We start from the raw sequence: 19,741 nt of genomic DNA on the forward strand, positions 1-19,741 counted from the left end.
CGGCGACCCACAAAATTTTCCGGCGAAATTTGGACTGAAATTGCGAATTTTTCAGTTTTACGGGACCAAATTGAAACCCTAGATACTTACGGGACTAAAACGAAAATGGCCTATAGATGTGGGACGAAAATTGTCTTTTGCCCTATTTTAAAAGAGATGATTAAAGTGTTTAGATAAATAAAATATAAATTAAAATATTGAACATAATAATTTTTTTATATTATAATAATTGGAAAAGTGATTAAATTATTTGAATTTAGATTTATATAAGTTGATAATTTCGTTTTGGAAAATCGCTACAATGTTAAATTCAAAAATCTATAAAAAAAAAAATTTTAGAAGAAAACTTATAAGATGCAAACATCTTATTCTAAATTTTATAAATTTCTTAAAAAAAAATATCAAATAATTTTTAATAATTTAAAATCACATAAAATATTTTGAAAAACTTGTAAATTTGGCCCAATACCCTTTAAAAAAACTACCACCATATTTAAGATGACCCAAAAGACTTTACTATTTGGGTCAAATTAAGAGCAGATACGAATTGGGTCTATAAGTAAGGCCCAATAGTCAACATTTTTAATCCACATGGCCCAAAAAAGAATATGCCAGCTGCGCTACATGCATCTCTTTCTGCTAACTTCCGCAGGGTGTACATCGTACGCACCCATCTCCCTCCCACACAACTATAATAATAAATCCAAAAAGTGAAATTAAAAATCCTGTTTTCTTCTCTTCTCTTACAGGCTATTTTATACGCTCTCGGAACCCTAATTTCCTGATTCTCTCCTCAGGTAACCCTTCTCGGTGTCTCTGTTTGGCTTGTCGTTTATTTATTTATTTTTAGTTTGGATTCATTTAGACATGGTGCGGAGATTGGTTTGAGCCGATTAATTTGGTAGCTGAATCGATATTTTGCTATTATGTGGCAATTACATTAACTTCACTTCTTGGAAGATCTGTTTGTGTTTTTAGCTGATTATCGTTTATTATGGTGCACTATTTGTTGAAAAGTAAGTGCAGTATGGCATTGTTTGATCTGCGTTAGGGTTTTTTTCGAGTCTGGTTTCCTTTTGAGGCTAGTGGACAGATTTGAGGTTGCTTATTTATCTCAAGTTTGTGTTTTGGGTGGATTCCTTGCATGATATGTTGACTACTTTGGTTAGGTGTGGCTGTAAAGTTTCCATTGGCTATCCAGCTGCAGAAGGCATTTCGCTGGTGTCACAAAATGTGAATTGAAATTTGATGAATAAATTAATTCAATTTTTGGAAAGTTTTCCTGACTCTGGTTTCATGGATAAGCGTACCTGAAGGAATTTTGGTTGGTGAAACTGTAGAGGCATATGCTTGTATTAGCATGCAAGTAAATGGATAAGAATCTATAGAATGTCTTTTACTGAGTGGTTTTATCATTAGTGATTTTATGCTTCAAAAGAAACCATTGATTGGATGCATGACGCAGACAGGAAGGCTTATCGTGGTGTTATGTGTTTTACACATCTTTCTTTTCATTCTGTGTGCTTTTGTGATTCAAATTTATGTATATTCCTAATGGTTGACTTGATTTATGGCTGTTCATACCAGTAAATTTGTATAGGTATAAAATTTGGCTTACGATTTTGCAACCGGGTCGTAGTGCCGGATGTCGTCTGTGTCCAGCCAGCCGCAGTTCCGCTACACTCAACCTCCATCCAAGGTTCTCCATTTGAGGAACTTACCATGGGAATGCACTGAAGAGGAACTGATTGAACTAGGGAAGCCATTTGGGAAAGTTGTAAACACAAAATGTAATGTTGGAGCCAATCGGAACCAGGCTTTTATTGAGTTTGTAAGTGTGAAACTGTTGCTTGATGTATTGGAGTTGATTGGATGTTTGATGGTTCTGTGCTTTGACCTTTTTGCTTTGTGGCTTTTCGTGTTTTATAGGCGGAATTAAATCAAGCTATTGCTATGATATCATATTATGCCTCATCATCTGAGCCAGCTCAGGTACGAGGGAAAACCGTCTACCTACAATATTCCAACAGGCAAGAAATAGTGAACAACAAAACTACTGCAGATGTTGCTGGAAATGTACTCTTGGTAACAATTGAGGGGAATGATGCGCGTCTTGTCAGCATTGATGTCCTACACTTGGTAAGCAGTCAGGCATCTTCATTGTGAACTCAAAGCAATGCAAATTTATTGGCAGTATGAGATGTCCTCCATGACCTTTTGTGGCTAGATTGTTGTATGTCATGCTTGTTAAGCATTATTTGACAAGAGTCTGGATGAATCAGCAGGCACATGTCAAGGAAATATCTTCACTGGCAGCTTAGTGCATTCGGAGAAAGATCGCATGTGTGTTTGTCTTCTTTCTCCTTTGTTTAACACTGGCTCTTTCTTCCCTTCTTCTTCATGATTCTACCCCTACCTTTTAAGAAGCCTCAGATGATTTTCTTTCTTTTTATTTTTGGATTTCTGTACCTCCTTTTTTACTTCATACTCTATGATCTGTTCTTTTATTCTAGTGGCTTGATAACGCTTGCACTTATCTTAAATATTGATTATTTTGTTTTCAGTTGAACTTAATAACGTGTTCACCTTTTGATTTCTTAATGAGAGAAAAGGAGATTTCATAACATCTTTTACAACTAGTGTTCTCAAGAAAGCATGTTTATAACTTGGATTCACTGCTCAAAGATTATATACTTAACCTATTCTGATACTTGACAAAGTTACTGAGATTTTTTGCGAGTTTGTAGAATATTACGTAGTAAATTTCCCCTTCACCCAGTTGACTCTTGTTAGTGGTATGACGTCTTCTGAATCTGTATTTTAACCATCACTTGAGGGCCTTTCTATGGGAGACAATCAGTCATTTCATATGTTGTTATGAACTTTATTCTTCTTTTTTGTTTTTTTACTGACTTCTGTGGCAGAAGCAGCCAGTCTCTGGCTTCTTTATTAATTTTGCACCTAGTAAAACACAATGTCGTGGGTTGGGATGATTGTAACCTCTTTAGATTTCATAATAATATACAAATATGCAAAATGTTAGGTCGTCTGAAAGTCATCTCCAGGAAAACACCTAGCTGAAAGCACAGCATCTGGCTTTCTTTTTTCACCAACATTAGGTTCTCATATATGCAGCTATCATTTGTTTACTTTGCATGTGTTAAGACTTGTATTTACGCTCCGTCAGTTCTCAACACCATGGTAAAAGGTGGTGGTGCATGAAGATCAAAAGGGAGCATTGTTTGCAACTTCTACCTCCTTTGGTTATTCGCTGTGCAATTTTACCTTTGAAAGGGTACTGACCATGATCTAATACTAGTAAATAATATTCTTTGATTCGCAGGTATTTTCTGCATTCGGATTTGTACATAAGATCACTACTTTTGAGAAGACTGCTGGTTTTCAGGTGTGTACCTTGCATAAAGCTTTATTTAATGTTTTCTTGATAGTAGTAAACTTTTGACGATTTCTTACAAATCTCTTGTTTTGTCCCTCATCAGGCTCTGGTGCAATTTTCTGATTCAGAGACTGCCTCCGCTGCCAAGGATGCCCTTGATGGAAGAAGCATTCCAAGGTGATCTGGGTTTTTGTATTTGGCTTTGGATGTAACACCAACTGTTATCGATCATATGTCTCTAGATATGGTGCTCATACATTGGGCCGGACATCTTTCAGAAGGTTTATTAAGAATCTGCTAAAGGGGTACATGCATGTTCCTTATCCCACTTTATCTCTCCTTATTTAGTTATTTCTAGTAAATTTAGCCTTCATAGCAAGGATCATTCTGGTTAAGTTATGGGCTTATAGGTCACCGGTGTACTGCGAACAGATTTTGGGTAGGACAGGGAAAAGTGTACAAAATTATGAAGTAGGCATGAGATTTATGCTTATTGGATGACAATTGTAGGTAAAGTGCTCGAATTGAGAAGCAATGGGAAACTCCGGTATCCAGTGTATGGTTGACCACAGAAGCGATAATGAATACATGCAATGGACGGCACCTGATTATATGTTATATAACCCATAGTAAACTATAATTTTCACCTTGTATCTCATCTGTTTGGATCATATTGGTTTCCATCAAGAATTAGTGAGAAATGAGTGGGCTCTGTTACTGCTATCCCAGTTATCATCTTTGGAGATGTGTTATCAACCAGTTTTAGTCCCTATTTCTGAGAGATACATTTTTCTTTTTCCTGAAAATCTGCATCTGTGCTGATTTGTGGCCTTCTTTCTTGGGTCTGTGTCAGGTATTTGATTCCAGAGCTCGGACCATGTTCACTTAGGATCACATATTCCGCACATACAGACCTGAGCGTCAAATTCCAAAGTCATCGTAGTAGGTAAACTGATTGTTTTTGCCCAGTTTGATTACTATAGATCAGAAATGGTAGACATCATAGTGTATTTTGTTTTGGTCTTTAGTTTTATGAAGTAATATTTGGAAATTCTAATGTGTTGAATATTATTTGTTTCCTGTGGAAGTTGTTTTATGTTTTAACATTCACTTAAATTTCTTTGTGTTAATTTAGGGACTACACCAATCCTCTCCTTCCTGTTGCTCCTTCAGCCATAGATGCAAGCGGCCAGGTAAATATTGGATTAGCTATTTAATCAATATGTTTGTAAGTCATTTACTCCTGAGCTGTGGCCTAACTGGAGAAAATTAATTGATTGGGATTGCTTTATTTAGCATTAAATGATTTGCAATATCATGTCTACTATAATTTCTGTTGCCTACTTTCTCTAAGAAGGCTCCAAACTTATGACATCTTTCAGATGACAACTTAACCTGTCTTGATGGTATGCAAAAAGACCTATTCACCTTTGCAAGTAGTAAAATTGCAATTTTTGATTCATCACTTGCAATTTCTGTTTGGCATGTGCTTGCCCTCTCTCCACAATGTCGGTAGGTATTGCATCTAACAATCTGCACCTGCCTTCTTGCAGTTCAGTTTAGGAGTTGATGGGAAAAAGTTGGAGCCCGAGAGCAACGTTCTACTTGCTTCCATCGAAAACATGCAATATGCAGTCACCTTGGATGTTTTACATACGGTAACCACCTTCAAACAAGAGAAGCCTTTAGATGTTAGTTTTTTTTTGCTCACTTCCTTATTGTAATTCTTTTTGTGCTTAGGTCTTTTCAGCATTTGGGCCTGTCCTAAAAATTGCCATGTTTGATAAAAATGGGGGTCTTCAAGCTTTGATTCAGTATCCCGGTAAGTTGAAATTGGTAACTTATTTACCATGGTATGCCTATTTAAACCTTCCACGGAAATTATTTTAGACAAAAACTAGAGAAATAAACTAACAATGCCACAGAGCATATAATAAGGAGAAGAGACGAAATGCTTTCTTCAAATGATATAGGACAGTTGATCAATCTATAGGTCTGTGGTGCAGTTACCATTTTCCTCCCCAGTTTGTCATAATCAAATGAAAAAAAACAGTTGCGTAGGATCAAATAAAACTGGTTAATATATGAATTAGGAGGGTCAATTCTGGCTGGGTTGAAGTCCCTTTGAATCCTTTATATGATTGAGCAAGCTGTAGTTTGAAAATTCGGTATTCGAGATACAATGGGCAACTAGTATAAGTTTAGCTTAGTAGAACAGTTTCGGATCAGGATCATAATCCACTGGATTTGCAGATGTCCAGACAGCTGTTGTTGCAAAAGAAGCCTTGGAAGGACATTGCATATATGATGGAGGATACTGCAAGCTTCACATCTCATATTCTCGACACACTGATCTCAGCATAAAGGTGAGACTTCTCTAATGTGTCAAGTTGAAAATCCATGCCTTTCCAGCCATCCCTATTCCATCACCTTTGTTCATGCATTCATCGGGCATCAACTACTATAATTTTTTCAGGTCAATAACGACAGGAGCAGAGACTACACAATCCCCAATACTCCAGCTTTGAACTCACAACCCTCGTTATTAGGACAACAACCATATCCAGTGGGAGGTCCAGGTGTTCATGCTTATGGTGGAGGTGGTGCGCAATACGCTCCCCCATCAGACCCTCATGCAAACCCTTCAGCAGGTTGGAACCCACCTGGCCCTGCAGCACCTCAATCTATGCCGATGCAGATGCATAATTACCCATATGGGCCCCCTGCAGGTGCTCCTGCAATGGGCCCTGGGCCAGTACTACCTCACAGCCAAAATGGGCTGCCACACTCATCTCCGATGCGCCCTTATCATCATCAATAGCCCAAGTACTTGTGTAAAGCATGAGTTATGCAAGTACAGAGGATACGAATCCTTCAGTTGACTAGATGTGGAAACAAACTGCTTCATGGGCGATGATACTGCTCCTTTCTCATTGTACGTTCTCTTACTGAATTACCAATCAGGATTTTGGTAGTGAATCCCTTTGAGCTCCTTTGTCAAGTCAATTATGCTTTCCACCCTTTATAGGGATTGCATGAGTATGGACATTCAGCTTTTTTTCTTTTTTTGGGCAATTAATGTGGTAATATTGTACATCTTAATTCAGTTTTTAAGTACGAACTCGGAGGATGTAGCTCTGTTGTAAGCAGATCAGAATTTGAATGCCCTTTGCTTAATTCCGGATTAACTACGCATGTCAATTTCCCCCCCCCCCCCCCCCAAAAAAAAAAAAAAAGATAATAATAATAATAAAAGATTGAGGCAGTGATTTCTGCATGATCATTAGACTGAAAGGCAATGGTAGGGATTGAAGCAATGATTTTGATGTGGTAGTAAATTGTAAGGAATTTAATGGAAATCTTTTCTTTTACACAGAATTGCTTCCCAAGCTTGGCAATTAGTAGAGAGAGAGTTTTTCATAGAGAGAAAGTAATGAGTAGTTTTGTTAATAAATAGTAAATGTGTGTAAAAAATAAAATATGAGTTATTTTTAGTGGTGTATGGGTGTTGGAAGTTTTATAATATGATTTGGTGTACAAATTCATTGTATGATTTATATATAAAATATATTTTCATATCCTTATAAATAATTTAATATTATTAATATATCCATAAAATTTGTACAAAGATCATTCATCGCCTCAAGTCCAATGGTCAATGTATATGATCATTTCCATTCATAGGTAAATTTTGCCATTTTTAATTCCAAGAGACCAAAAGGAATGATTCCATAAGCCTTATTAATATTATTACACCAAGGTGGTTGCTCTAGGTCACTCAATTTTTAGTAATTATAAATGTATATAAATATTTTTCTTAAATAAAAAATTATTATGTAGATTTTTTTAAATATTACTAGTTTTAGTTTTGTTGATTTTTTTTTTTTAAGGAAGTTAGAAACTATGCAAAAAAAATTGAGAATGAGTCAAACAAATAATTTATAAGATATCTTAGTCCATAACAAAAACTAACAGAATGTGTTCATTGTTACAATCATGTTAAAATTATGAGGTTTTTATAATTTTCAAATAATGAGTAAATATTTGTAATTATGTCAAATATCATGAAATGCACTGTAGTTTACACTTATGTATTTATATGTAAGTTAAAATTAAATTTTCTTGAACTTGAAATATTTTTTTATAACTTTATGCAAGTAGTAAATTATACAAAGATAAAGTATTAAATATAAGGGTAAATTATAACTGCTTGCTTTGAAATTTAATATAATTATGAATATTTTTTAATTATTTAAAAAATTACGAATACCCCCTAAATAGTCCATAGACGGTGAGGTGGGTAATATTACTTTACCTTTACTAATTTTTCTTAAAAAGATGAAAAAAAGAGTATTTGAAAGAATACAAAAAAATTGAGGACTAAAATAAATAATTTATAAAAAGTATTAGTTCATAAAAATATTTTAAAAAATAAAAATATATAATTCAAAAAGACATATTAATCAATTTATCATAAAAATTAAATAAAAATCTATCTGACCTAGTTGTAATTTACCCAAAATTTAAAGATATTAGTACCATATATAAAATAATAGTCATCATCTCTATCAATACATTGACCTGCATGGAAGGTCTCTGCCTCATATAACACTCAAAGCCATGACAATGTAAAACATAGATATAATCAACAGGTCCATACCAATCGAAGAATCCTTAACAAATTCAATCACAATCCTAATAGTCAAGAGTTTCCCCCAAATTATAAAAGCAGTATCACACCGAAATTTCAATTCCACGGATAAGGTTTCAGTTCACCCTTCTCTTTCTCTTTCTTCTGTTCTCTGTAAAGGTCCAATCTTTGTGGTGAAGAGGAGAAAGAAGGAAGACGCCACTGGGTGTTGTGTTTGGTTGATTTCCTGTGGGGTTCAGTTTTCTCGCTGTGTAAACCCTAAATTCGAAACCCCTTTCTCGTTAAACCCTGAAAATCTCGCAAAAAATTGATTCTTGAAGTTTACTATGAGTATAGCACTTCAGGCTTCTCTGTTTTGCAGGCCAGCGATCCCTCAATTAAACCCTCCTTCTCTCTATCTAAAGCCACGCCTTTCCAGTGTTTTCCCCCAGTTGTGTTTCTCCAGAAGAATAAACGGAAGGTTAAGCGGTTCGGCTTTGATCAAGCCCAGACTTCGACGCCATCGTTTTTCCTGCACGTTGGATTCAGAAAAAGTAAATTCAGCTAGTGAGTCAATTAATGGTAATTCTTTTAGTGAGAACTCTGAAATAATTGAGCTCAATATCGGGTCTGTGTTCAGCGAAACCTCCGTCAGCGGAGAGGCCGAGAGCGTGGTGAAGAATGGGGATGCGAAAGAAAGGTTGCCGATAATGGTGTTTTTGATAGGAGTCTTTGCGAGGTTGAAAACTGGGTTGGAGAATATACTGTATTCGGATTGGTTCAGTTGGTGGCCGTTTTGGAGGCAGGAGAAGCGGTTGGAGCGGTTGATTGCGGATGCTGATGCTAATCCCAAAGATGCTGCTAAGCAGAGTGCGCTTTTGGCTGAGCTTAATAAGCATAGGTATAAAGTTTACTGATTGCTGTTGATGGATTTTTCATATTTTTGTATTGGTTGCATGGTTACTGTTAAGAGTTTTTAAGTTAACCTATATGCTGAATCTGAATTATAGAGTCTTATAAGAAACTTATTTTGCACCTAAACGTGGCTCGTGATGCGTGTCCTATACATTTAAAAATAGTCCGAATATGGAGATGGTTACATTGAATTTCTTGTTTGGCTTTGTTCAGCCCTGAGTCTGTGATTCAGCGTTTCGAACAAGGGGTGCATGCTGTAGATAGTACAGGAGTAGTGGAATATCTTCGAGCTCTAGTTGCTACTAATGCAATTGCTGAATATTTGCCGGATGAGCAATCTGGAAGGCCTTCTAGTCTTCCTTCCTTGGTAGGTGGCTTATTAATTTTTCTTAATGGAACTAGCCTTTAGTCTCTGATTTCACCACTTTTCTTAACTGGTTGAAATGTCTGGGTGCTGGTCATTCCTAAGGATGCATTTTTTACCTTCGGATCTATAACATTTGTTAAACAACAAATGTGATTCTAGGTTAGCAAGGTCCGACTTTTGGTTTAAAATGTTGCTAAAGAATAGCATCCTTTTTGGTTAAATTTTTGCTTGTGTCACACCAATTGTCCTTATTGAACATTCTTTATTTGTTGTTTTCCATTTCCTTACATCTTAGCATCTTGGCTAACTTTTAAATATTATGTAGTTGCAAGAGTTAAAACAACGTGCATCAGGGAACATGGATGAGCCTCTTTTGAGCCCAGGTGTGTCTGAGAAACAGCCATTGCATGTTGTGATGGTAAGAGAGAAGAAACTTTCCAGAAAGGAAAGGATTAAGGGCAAGAATATTGAAACTTTTATTCCTTTGCTGCTATTTCCAAAAACTCTCAACTCTTAGCATCTGCTGCATTGTAGGTGGACCCAAAAGTGTCGAACAGATCGTCACGCTTTGCTCAAGAAGTCATATCAACTATCTTGTTCACTGTTGCTGTTGGTCTGATGTGGTATGACCTCTCGTTTCATAGTTGCTAAATCCATTATTATTTTACCTCCTTGAGTTTATTTATGATGGTATTGCTTGTGCGTGATTTACTCTGGTTAAAAGAGAAGGTAGATGTTATCTAATGTGAATATTAGTTGTTTCTCTCATCTCTATTCATGCTTGCATAAGCTATATCTGTGTCTATGGTCATTTTATTATCTCCTCTATTTTTAAATGTTTGTGGTTTCAGGGTAATAGGTACAGCTGCACTTCAGAAGTATATTGGTGGCTTAGGTGGGATAGGAACTCCTGGAGTTGGTTCAAGTTCTTCTTATGCCCCAAAAGACTTGAACAAAGAAATTGTGCCAGAGAAGGTAATCTTTTTGTTCACTTATCTTTTGGTTTCAGATGTTCAAGGTTTTTTAGCACATTAATATAATACGAACTTGTTCCTCTTACGTCGTATTGTGCTTTTAGCACTTTGGTACGGCTGCTTTTTGTTTATCATACGCATCTTCTGGAATAACTCATACTAAGCGTCACAAACACATAATAACTTTTGATTTATGCTATGGCAGAATGTTAAGACGTTTAAAGATGTCAAAGGTTGTGATGATGCTAAACAAGAGCTTGAGGAGGTTGTTGAGTATCTAAAAAATCCTTCAAAGTTCACTCGATTAGGGGGGAAATTACCTAAGGTTTGTTTGGAGTAAATTTGTAATTGCACTTAATCACCTTGTTGTGGAGCAATGTCCTCCATACAGTGGCCTTTTCATGCATTAAATTTCAGGGAATTCTTCTGACTGGATCGCCTGGAACAGGGAAAACTTTGCTGGCCAAGGTATGCTGGTTTGTTGCAACAGAATAGCTATTTATATGTCCTATAAACTGCCCCCTTTGCCACCTCTAACAAATCTGAAGTGAGTGGCTGACAGCCTGCTGCCCAACATGGGCTTTAACTATGTCTGACTACTCTGTTTCTTGAATTTTGAAGGCCATAGCGGGAGAGGCTGGGGTTCCTTTCTTTTACCGAGCTGGCTCTGAATTTGAAGAAATGTAAGTTTTTTTAGGGAAAGCATTTAGATTTATTACCTTTGTGGGGAACATAGAGCTAGCAATCATATATTATTTTTCCATACAGTACGAAAAGTAGAAGAAACTCATAAGAGTTGATTTTGTTGGTCTACTTCGTCTCAATCTAGAAAACTTGAGTCATTCTTCTGGTTGGTAGTTTACTTAATTATCTGTTTGTACTCTTGATTTTTTAATTTTTTATTCTTTTTTATTTTTGGGATAAACAGTACATGTAAACTGAATATTTTTTTTTTAATTCTTTGCATCTATTAAATTTGTGTTTCTCTGAGCATTTAAGATAGGGTTTTGTAACTATATTAGTTTTCTATATATTCAAGACTTACAATTGATAATGATCAGATTAGAGGGTATGGATTTCCTCTGGGCAGAAAATTTACCACTTTTCTTCCCATGCTAGGTTTGTTGGGGTTGGTGCTCGGCGTGTGAGATCCTTGTTTCAAGCGGCTAAAAAAAAGGTAAATTAATGCATCACTAAATAGATGTAGCCAATTTTTGTGAATCTGGTGTTTCTTCCTGTTAAATACTCTTAATTGATTATCATTTATGAATGAGCTCTTTTTTCTTTTTAAATTTAAAGTAGAAATGGGACTAATGTCTATTGCTAGATTCTGCTTGAGTCCAAATGGCAGTAATATGGTTTTCCAAGGATTTAGACCAGAAATAGGAGACACTGCTGGAAAGTGGCCTTTGAAGAATTTTTCTTAGTGGAGCATGTTATGGATTAGATCAAATATTGTCATGCAGTGGCCAATTAAAAGTGGATAAGTTCAATAGACAAAGTTATTGCATCCGTTATTTTGAAATTCCATGGTAGTCTTTAAGATAGAATTTGGAAACAGTGTCTATTTGTTTTTATATATTTTATGTGCAGACTGAACATCGCTAGTGTTGTATAAGCATGCTATTCACCATATATCCAAATGTTTGTTTCCCTTCTACTTTGACGTGGAAGAATGTTTGACAAGCTGAAATCAAACTGATATCGATCTATTTAGTCATATCTTCCATTATCTCTTCTGACGTTGAATGTATATGATAGGCTCCATGCATCATTTTTATTGATGAAATTGATGCTATTGGGTCAACACGGAGCCAGTGGGAAGGTCATACGAAGAAAACGCTGCATCAGTTACTCGTGGAAATGGATGGGTTCGAACAGAATGAGGTAAAGTCACATAAAGTAGAGGCACCCTGTCAGCTATCCTTTGCACTTCCTGATGCAATCAAAATGTAAACTTTTGCAGGGTATTATTGTAATGGCTGCAACCAACTTGCCTGATATACTTGATCCAGCTTTGATAAGACCTGGTAGATTTGACAGGCATGTAAGTCTATATATCTTCTTTAAACATGTGTAGTGCCGATGCTGGACTCCATTTTGTCATTTATCCATTACACCGAAATTTTGAAATCTCAAGTTCTTAGGTGTGGTTTCTGAGGTTTCGGAACGATTATTGACTTCTTGCTTTGGATTTGGATTTCTACTCTTTCCAACAGCTAACACTATCTGAACTATGGCTGACTGCCACACTGTTTTTATGGTGCCAAAAGAGGGTGCATTTTGTAATAATATGCTGCTGTCTTGCTGCTACAGAAATTGCATTTTGCAGAATTTATCTCCTGAATGCATGATTAATAGATTGCTTCAAATTTTTTCTCCTTTTCAACTCCTTGTTTTTCATTGTGTAGTTTGTACTTCTATTTGAAGTGCTATAGGTCTATACAACTGGCAACATTTGCCTGTTTCATACAAACCTAACACCTAAAATACCTGTTTCTAGATCGTTGTTCCTGATCCAGATGTCCGGGGCCGTCGGGAGATCTTGGAGCTTTATTTACAAGATAAACCTTTGGCAAATGATGTTGATATAAACTCAATTGCTCGTGGCACTCCAGGATTCAATGGGGCAGGTATGTTACCACATTATATTTGGTCTTTGATCCATAAGGACCATAACATAACTCTAAGCTTGCGCGTAGTTCTCTGAACATCATTTTCTTGGTTGTCCATATTGTCAAAGATATAAGGTAGAAAGAAACACAGGCCTTTTAATTTTGCAGTTAGCAGGATTGACGCCCTGCTATGCTTACCGAATTATTTAAGTGGCCTGAGACATAACAGGACCTGGTTCACTAATTCTTCTCCTGGTACAGATCTTGCAAATTTAGTGAATATTGCTGCTGTTAAGGCTGCTGTAGAAGGAGCTGACAAGTTGACTGCCACACAGCTAGAGTTTGCCAAAGACAGGATAATGATGGGAACAGAAAGAAAGACGATGTTTGTATCAGAAGAATCCAAGAAGGTAGGGTCTGGTCTGTGTGTGTCTGTGTTTATTTGCATTGTAATTTTTTGGTGGATATGTCTATTATTAGCCTATTTTTCTGGTGCAGTTCTACAATCATAGTGTAGCTTACTTAAGTCACAACCATGCTAGCAAATTATGTAGCCAGGGGGTGATATGCCAGTTTTGGGCTGACAAGAGTTCTTTACTAATATCAGCTCCTTTTTAACCCTTGTTTAATTGCTGTTTCTGTCCACTGAGACCTCTTTTTCCTCTTATGGCATGAAAACAAACAATATGCACATAATGACTTCTTGTTTTTCAGCTCACAGCATATCATGAGAGTGGCCATGCTATTGTGGCCTTGAACACCGAAGGTGCACATCCAATTCACAAGGCAACAATCATGCCCCATGGATCTGCTTTGGGCATGGTTACTCAGCTTCCTTCTAGCGACGAGACGTCAATCAGCAAGAAGGAACTATTGGCACACCTTGATGTTTGTATGGGAGGAAGAGTAGCTGAAGAGCTTATCTTTGGCGAGGACCACATTACTACTGGAGCAAGTAGCGATCTTGACACAGCTACTAAGCTTGCTCAATATATGGTACTTCCCATAATAATGCATATTTGAATCAAGATGGGAAATCTCATTCTGATTTTTGTTCCCTCTCTCTCTCAGTGTTAAGCCTCTACCTGTTCACTTTTTTGATTGAGATATATTCTGGGGCTTTGAGTTGCATTTTAGTTCCTTCTTAATAGCTTGAGCAAAAATACTTTTTAATAAAATATTTGAGCGCCCAAACTTTATGAATCTTGTTGGGTTGTTTTACTTACATGATATTGACATAACATCCGAAGACTGTCCGAAAGGTTTGATAATCTTCTGCTATTTTTGCTTTTGTTGCTAGGTAACAACATGTGGGATGAGTGATGCAATTGGCCCTGTTCATTTTAAAGAAAGACCTGGTTCAGAAATGCAATCCCGTATAGATGCTGAAGTACGCTTATCCCATTTTATGCTATTCGCAGATAAAAAATATTGCTTATCAATATACTGTTACATCCGTTATGCAGGTGGTCAAACTGTTGCGGGACGCTTATAATCGTGTTAAAGCCCTGCTGAAAAAGGTATGATAATGGGATTCAGATCATCTTACTCTTTTGGTAATTGTACTTTGCATCAATGATTCGTATGCAAGAAAACCTTTTCAATGCTTCTCTATGGCATGTAAGAGTAGGTGAAGTATTAATTTCCAGATTCATGCAACAAGTTAGTTACCTCAATTATTGAAATATAGTTATTTATGATGTCTAGTCGTTTTTTGACTTGTAACAATGTCCTTGTAATATTAGTCCTTGTAGCTACTCATAGGATTATTTCTCCTAATCTCCTGAAACGCTCATTGCAGCATGAGAAGGCATTACATGCTCTGGCAAACGCACTCTTGGAGTACGAGACCCTCACTGCAGAAGAAATCAAGCGCCTACTTCTTCCTTGTACTGAGGGGCAGTTATTTGAAGCCGACGATCAGCAACAGGTGGAAGAGGAGCTTGTACTGGCTTACCCAGGATGAGGGAGATTTGTACAGGATATAATTACCTTGTCATCATTCACCATTACACAATATAGCGATATACGTTTCACATTTTGCTGTAACATAATTAGCGAAGCAAAATCCTGAGTTAGTCGAATGAACTAAATTATTATACACTAGTGGTTGGAAGGTGAGACACCAGTTCAAGTTGTACCCAAGTTTGGGCAAAATTTTGGATGTTGAGGATATTAGAATTCCCATTATGTTAATTGAACATAAGCTGATTAGCTGAAATTTATGTAATTCTTTCTGATTTTATCTAACAATTATAAAATGTGTTTGCCAGCTTAGATGGGAACACTACATCCCACGTCTAATAATTTACCCTGTTTGATGTCTTATGTATTCTACTACTATTGCCCTGTTGACTTTCCATGATTATGCCAAGATGAGGCTATACGACAATGAGACACGAGGTTTTCGACACTGTTCTTGCTGGGTTGGTACCAACAGTCCAGTTGTAAAAGTTTGGTCCGATACAGATTCTGTTGGTAGTCTGGATCACTCTGGCAGATATCAACCAGCCGCTATTTTTTACAAAGCGACAGGATAAATTACCAGCACACCCTGCACAGCGTACATCGTATGGTTTTCATTTATTACAAGCATCCCTGTCCACACGAAAAAAAATGGTTGAAGGCTTTTAAGCCCGAAGAGCCTTTACATCTATAAAAACTAACCAAAAATTCTCACCACCGGCAGAGCAGCTGTCGACGTTCCACAAAGCTTAACAATGATTAACAAGGTGAGGTAAATGTAAACGAGAGTTAAATACCAGGATATGTATGCAGTTTCTAACAATGGGGTAGTATTCATAAATAAACCGAATGAAATATAAAAAATGGAAAGGGCAAATCACTCTCCATAAACTATGCCGATAGCAACCTGGGCAGCATCTCAACAGCTCTTCATGGATAGAATGAAAACGAAAAACTGCGGACAATAGATTGAAGCTTGAGCTGTGCAACCAAATCTGCATTTAGCAACTATCAGCTCCACATACAATAGATTCATAACCAATTCAGAACCCTGAAATTTGGGCACCGGTTCTAGCCCTCACTTTCACTTCCCGTTTGTTTACAGTACAGAGTCACAAACTTTTATACAATCTGTGGTTCTTGAGCTCTAAAACACAGGATGTCCGAGATGACTTCGATACTAATGTACAACCAACAAACATGGAGACAAAAGATAGAGTCCAGAAAGGTATTTGCAATACAGAAGAATAGCTAGTCACACCTCCAAAGCTTGAGAGGTCCAAAAGCCTTCAAGTAAAGCTTCATCCTTGGTGAGCATAGTCCTCCATGAGAAGTACCTAAGTTCCACTCCTAGACACAATCAATAGGCTCAGTCCTGTCCTGCACAGCTAGCCTCTCGGAAACATCAGCAAGCGACTTTAGGTTGCACTTGATCAGTGCTTCAACAAAGTAGCACGTCTCATCCTTTGTGTTTCCTTCAGGCACATCCACCACGAAGGATTCAATTACCATGGTCCCAGGCCTCCCTTCAATGACCTCCGGATGGACAGATACAATGGAAGAGTAGTTCTGCAAGAAATTTTTGGAGTCGGAGGATTTGTGCTCTGTTAGATGGATGCACATTGTTTCACACCAACACAACAAACTATAGTTTGTCCAGTCATTATGACATGACACCTAGAAAAACCTCCTATGGAACAGATTGCATGCTGCAGTGCATTTAAAGGCCATAAGATGTAGTCACAAATATGACTTTATGATAGTTTTGAGACACTGTAAAACATCTCCAATCTAGAACATGAGTTACTAGAAATAATAAACTTTCACATTTTCTCTAGTTTTACTTATAGGCTTCCTACACTACCTTGCCAGACTTGGTTTGTATTTAATTCCATTTACAGTATTGTTGGAGATACTCTCTTGTCTCTAATAACTTAAACTTTTCGATGATGTGGTTATTTTACATGACAACCAATCCAGGCTAGAGGAGGTCTAAAAGTTCAAGATCCACTACCATCCATTTGTGAAAAAGAGTTCTTTGTACTAGGCTTCATAAAAGAAAATTTTCAACACCTGCCAGAGTCTCTCCTAACAGCTTAAGTTTTAGATAAGATGGTAATTCAACACTAGAAATACAATACCAGCAAGATAAAAGCATTCAACAAAATGATGAGCATAATAATATCAAATTATTTCAAACACATGAGTTCTAGAAAATCTCACCATGACACACAGCATAGGAAAAACCAATACAGATTAAAACTTTCAGTCTTCTGGAAATATGGAAGTTTCCTAGAACAATCGGTTTTCCCAAGGGATTGCATACAAGAGTTTTAAAGCTAATATGACAAGAATAAATGGTTAACATACATAAGATCAAATTACCACTTACCACCCTCAGAAATTTCAAAACCACACATGTATACATATTCATTAAAGATCATACACTCAGGAAAATTTTACATCACATTGAAGACTCCAAGAAACTGGCTAACCACCTAATTTTATTTGCACTAGCTAAAACTTAAAGATATGCACAATACAAAAAGAAACTTGAATATACAAGTTATCTATCATTTCTTTCCCAATCAAAGTGCACGACAAAACAAAACAAATTAGGAGGCCCTCAGAACTAATTGAAAAGAAGAAACAGCAACTACATACTCTGAGTCGGTGGTCTCCACCAATAATCCTGACACTGAGTACATGTTCATTATCATCTAGAAGCTCCAGTCTCTCAGTGCTGGTAGTAGCAGGAAGACCTGACTTGACGTCAACTTCCCTCAAACTACCAATTTCAAGATTTCCCTGCACAACACAACGACTGACAAAAGGCTTGTACTTCTGTGGTTGATCAAATCTTCTTACCAGAGACCAAACCTAGCAGGCAGAACAATGCATCATTCCTCACTGTATCTATTAAGCTACAGACAATAGCAAAAATAGACAACAACGACATAAAAGGCTCATATATATACACAGAATCGAAGCATTTAAGATTATGGTAAAAAGAACTTTAAGGGATGAGGCCGGCTAACAGTTGATGAATATCAATACTAGTTGTCCACTGTCATGCATTTTGCTTTGAATGGGGTTGAACATCTTAGCTTTCTGTACCTTTTCTTTTGACAAACAATGGGAAAAGCTATTCCACAAAAACCATCCTCTAAAATCATATCATTCAACAACTTCAGACCTTGCTCCTACTCAATATTATATTAGATTGCACATGGGAAAACAAGGAAAAATATTGAAATGCATAACTCGTAAATGAGACAACTAAAATCTAGCATTTCCTTAATAAATTTTCTATTCCCAAGGCAGATAGAAATTAGGAAAAAGAATACAAATAATGACTAAACCATATGAATGAACTGCGTTCAAATCGATGCTGAAACTTAAGAAAAAAAATCTTCAAAAAATAAGAAAAAAGAGATGGCCGTTTTCAAGCTTAAACATTGCCCGTAGAATGAATGAGAGCTTTCTGTCACAAAGAAGAAGCCTCGAAGGACCAAAAAATGAAAAAAGAAAAATGGAGTCTAATCAACCCTATAACTTCACGAATTTCATAAAATACAGTAAATTCAATTAACATCCATCCACCAATCGATCAAAACTCATCCAAAAACACACTCAAATACGGCGGACGTCCTAGTAAAACTTGCACGCACAACCCCAAAAAAAAGAAAAAAATAAGGCAGCAAGTAAATGGAACTAAAATTATTACGAGATGCACAGGCGCTTTAACATGCTTGATGAGAAAAGAAGTGCATTGATTATCCTTAATCTCGTGCTTGTGATGCTTATTTATATACTCTTTCTCCACTCCGCTCAGTCCTCTGGCATTCATCTTCTTCTTCAATCAGCGGAAAACTCCACCTCCGATCACCGGAACAACGCAGCTGAGTTACCGCCCAGGAATTCGACTAGCGAGTTGACTCAAATGGATCCGATGGACCCGCCGCACCCCCGCCATATTTGAGCGTTGGAAGGAGAGAGAGAGAGAGAGCGAACTAAGGTGCGTGCCGCCTCATCGCCTCCAATGCATCCCCCGACAACTGAAATAATACAAATAAAAAAATCAAGTCTTCTCTTTACCGTCACCATTTTGCCTACTATTTACATATAGACCCTTCTATTCTACAATATTTACTATACATCCCCCGACCTTTTTCTGGGGAGTAAAAAGCAATAAAATTTTAGGTGAGGGCTAAAATTAATCTCAAATTCTTGTTTTGAATTTCTAAGCTTAGGTCTATAGAATTTCACTTTTTTATTTCTTCTAATTTAAGACTTTTAATTTAGTGAATAAGGGTTTTTATTATCATTTATACAGAAAATTTTGGTACAAATAGCAATAATTGATATTTTATTTTGTAATTATATTGAAATACGATCAAATTATTTCTATACAATCATTAGGAGATGGGACCACCAATGTGCTACAATTTTACTAATTTTTCCCCATTGTACCCTCGTTTAGTGCTTCATATATATATATATATATATATATATATACACTAATTTGATGAATACAATGTTATATTATAAATAGATTGATGAAATTATATAAATGTTATTTATAATTATAAATAAAGATAAATATCAAATAATTCAAACAATTTTGAGGTGGGCTCATGCTAAAATTGGAGATCATGCCTCGAATCCAACAGAGTTCATAAAATAAAAATTCAAATATATCTTTAAATTTACGTAGTTAAATTTGAACCCTTCTAAAAGGGACAGATTATTTATTTATCCTGTCCATTATGAAATATGATGAATTGGTCAGAATGACAATAAATTTTAAATTAGAAACATATGCTGTTAAAAAATGATGAGGACAGTACTTAGTATAATTTAAAAAAATTTATCGCC

General features: G+C 36.4%; 3 protein-coding genes across 8 annotated transcripts; 2 read left to right on the forward strand and 1 right to left on the reverse strand.

Annotated features, from left to right (window-relative positions):
* On the forward strand, positions 646–6,585 carry LOC105166731 (polypyrimidine tract-binding protein homolog 2). 6 transcript variants are annotated; one of them, XM_020695460.1, is made up of 12 exons: positions 1,767–1,831; positions 1,930–1,992; positions 2,063–2,139; positions 2,283–2,343; positions 3,344–3,406; positions 3,501–3,574; positions 4,251–4,343; positions 4,533–4,590; positions 4,951–5,055; positions 5,138–5,219; positions 5,651–5,763; positions 5,874–6,585. In XM_020695460.1, exons 3-12 carry the CDS (start codon positions 2,102–2,104, stop codon positions 6,216–6,218), a joined length of 1,032 nt encoding a protein of 343 aa, XP_020551119.1. In that variant the 5' UTR covers positions 1,767–1,831; positions 1,930–1,992; positions 2,063–2,101; the 3' UTR covers positions 6,219–6,585. The 6 variants fall into 6 exon arrangements, with proteins under 6 accessions (XP_011084489.1, XP_011084490.1, XP_020551119.1 ...); XM_020695462.1 differs by having other exon boundaries at positions 1,768–1,831; positions 2,286–2,343; XM_011086187.2 differs by lacking the exon at positions 2,283–2,343 and adding an exon at positions 646–797 and having other exon boundaries at positions 1,588–1,831; positions 1,930–2,139.
* On the forward strand, positions 8,341–15,175 carry LOC105166916 (ATP-dependent zinc metalloprotease FTSH 11, chloroplastic/mitochondrial-like; the record flags this gene model as incomplete). Its single annotated transcript, XM_011086437.2, has 18 exons — positions 8,341–8,594; positions 8,668–8,928; positions 9,156–9,309; positions 9,635–9,727; positions 9,844–9,932; positions 10,161–10,284; positions 10,489–10,608; positions 10,701–10,751; positions 10,905–10,966; positions 11,403–11,460; positions 12,045–12,170; positions 12,250–12,330; positions 12,787–12,916; positions 13,160–13,308; positions 13,613–13,894; positions 14,199–14,288; positions 14,365–14,418; positions 14,700–15,175. Coding segments are annotated over 18 exons (2,343 nt in total), but the record flags the coding sequence as incomplete, so codon positions are not given.
* Positions 15,637–18,916, reverse strand: LOC105166732 (abscisic acid receptor PYL8). The gene is made up of 3 exons (XM_011086191.2): positions 18,591–18,916; positions 17,528–17,743; positions 15,637–16,432 (listed from the first exon to the last, which is right to left on the reverse strand). Exons 1-3 carry the CDS (start codon positions 18,711–18,713, stop codon positions 16,214–16,216), a joined length of 558 nt encoding a protein of 185 aa, XP_011084493.1. The 5' UTR covers positions 18,714–18,916; the 3' UTR covers positions 15,637–16,213.

This window comes from Sesamum indicum, linkage group LG7 (genome assembly GCF_000512975.1).
Source record: "Sesamum indicum cultivar Zhongzhi No. 13 linkage group LG7, S_indicum_v1.0, whole genome shotgun sequence".
Lineage (NCBI taxonomy): Eukaryota > Viridiplantae > Streptophyta > Magnoliopsida > Lamiales > Pedaliaceae > Sesamum > Sesamum indicum.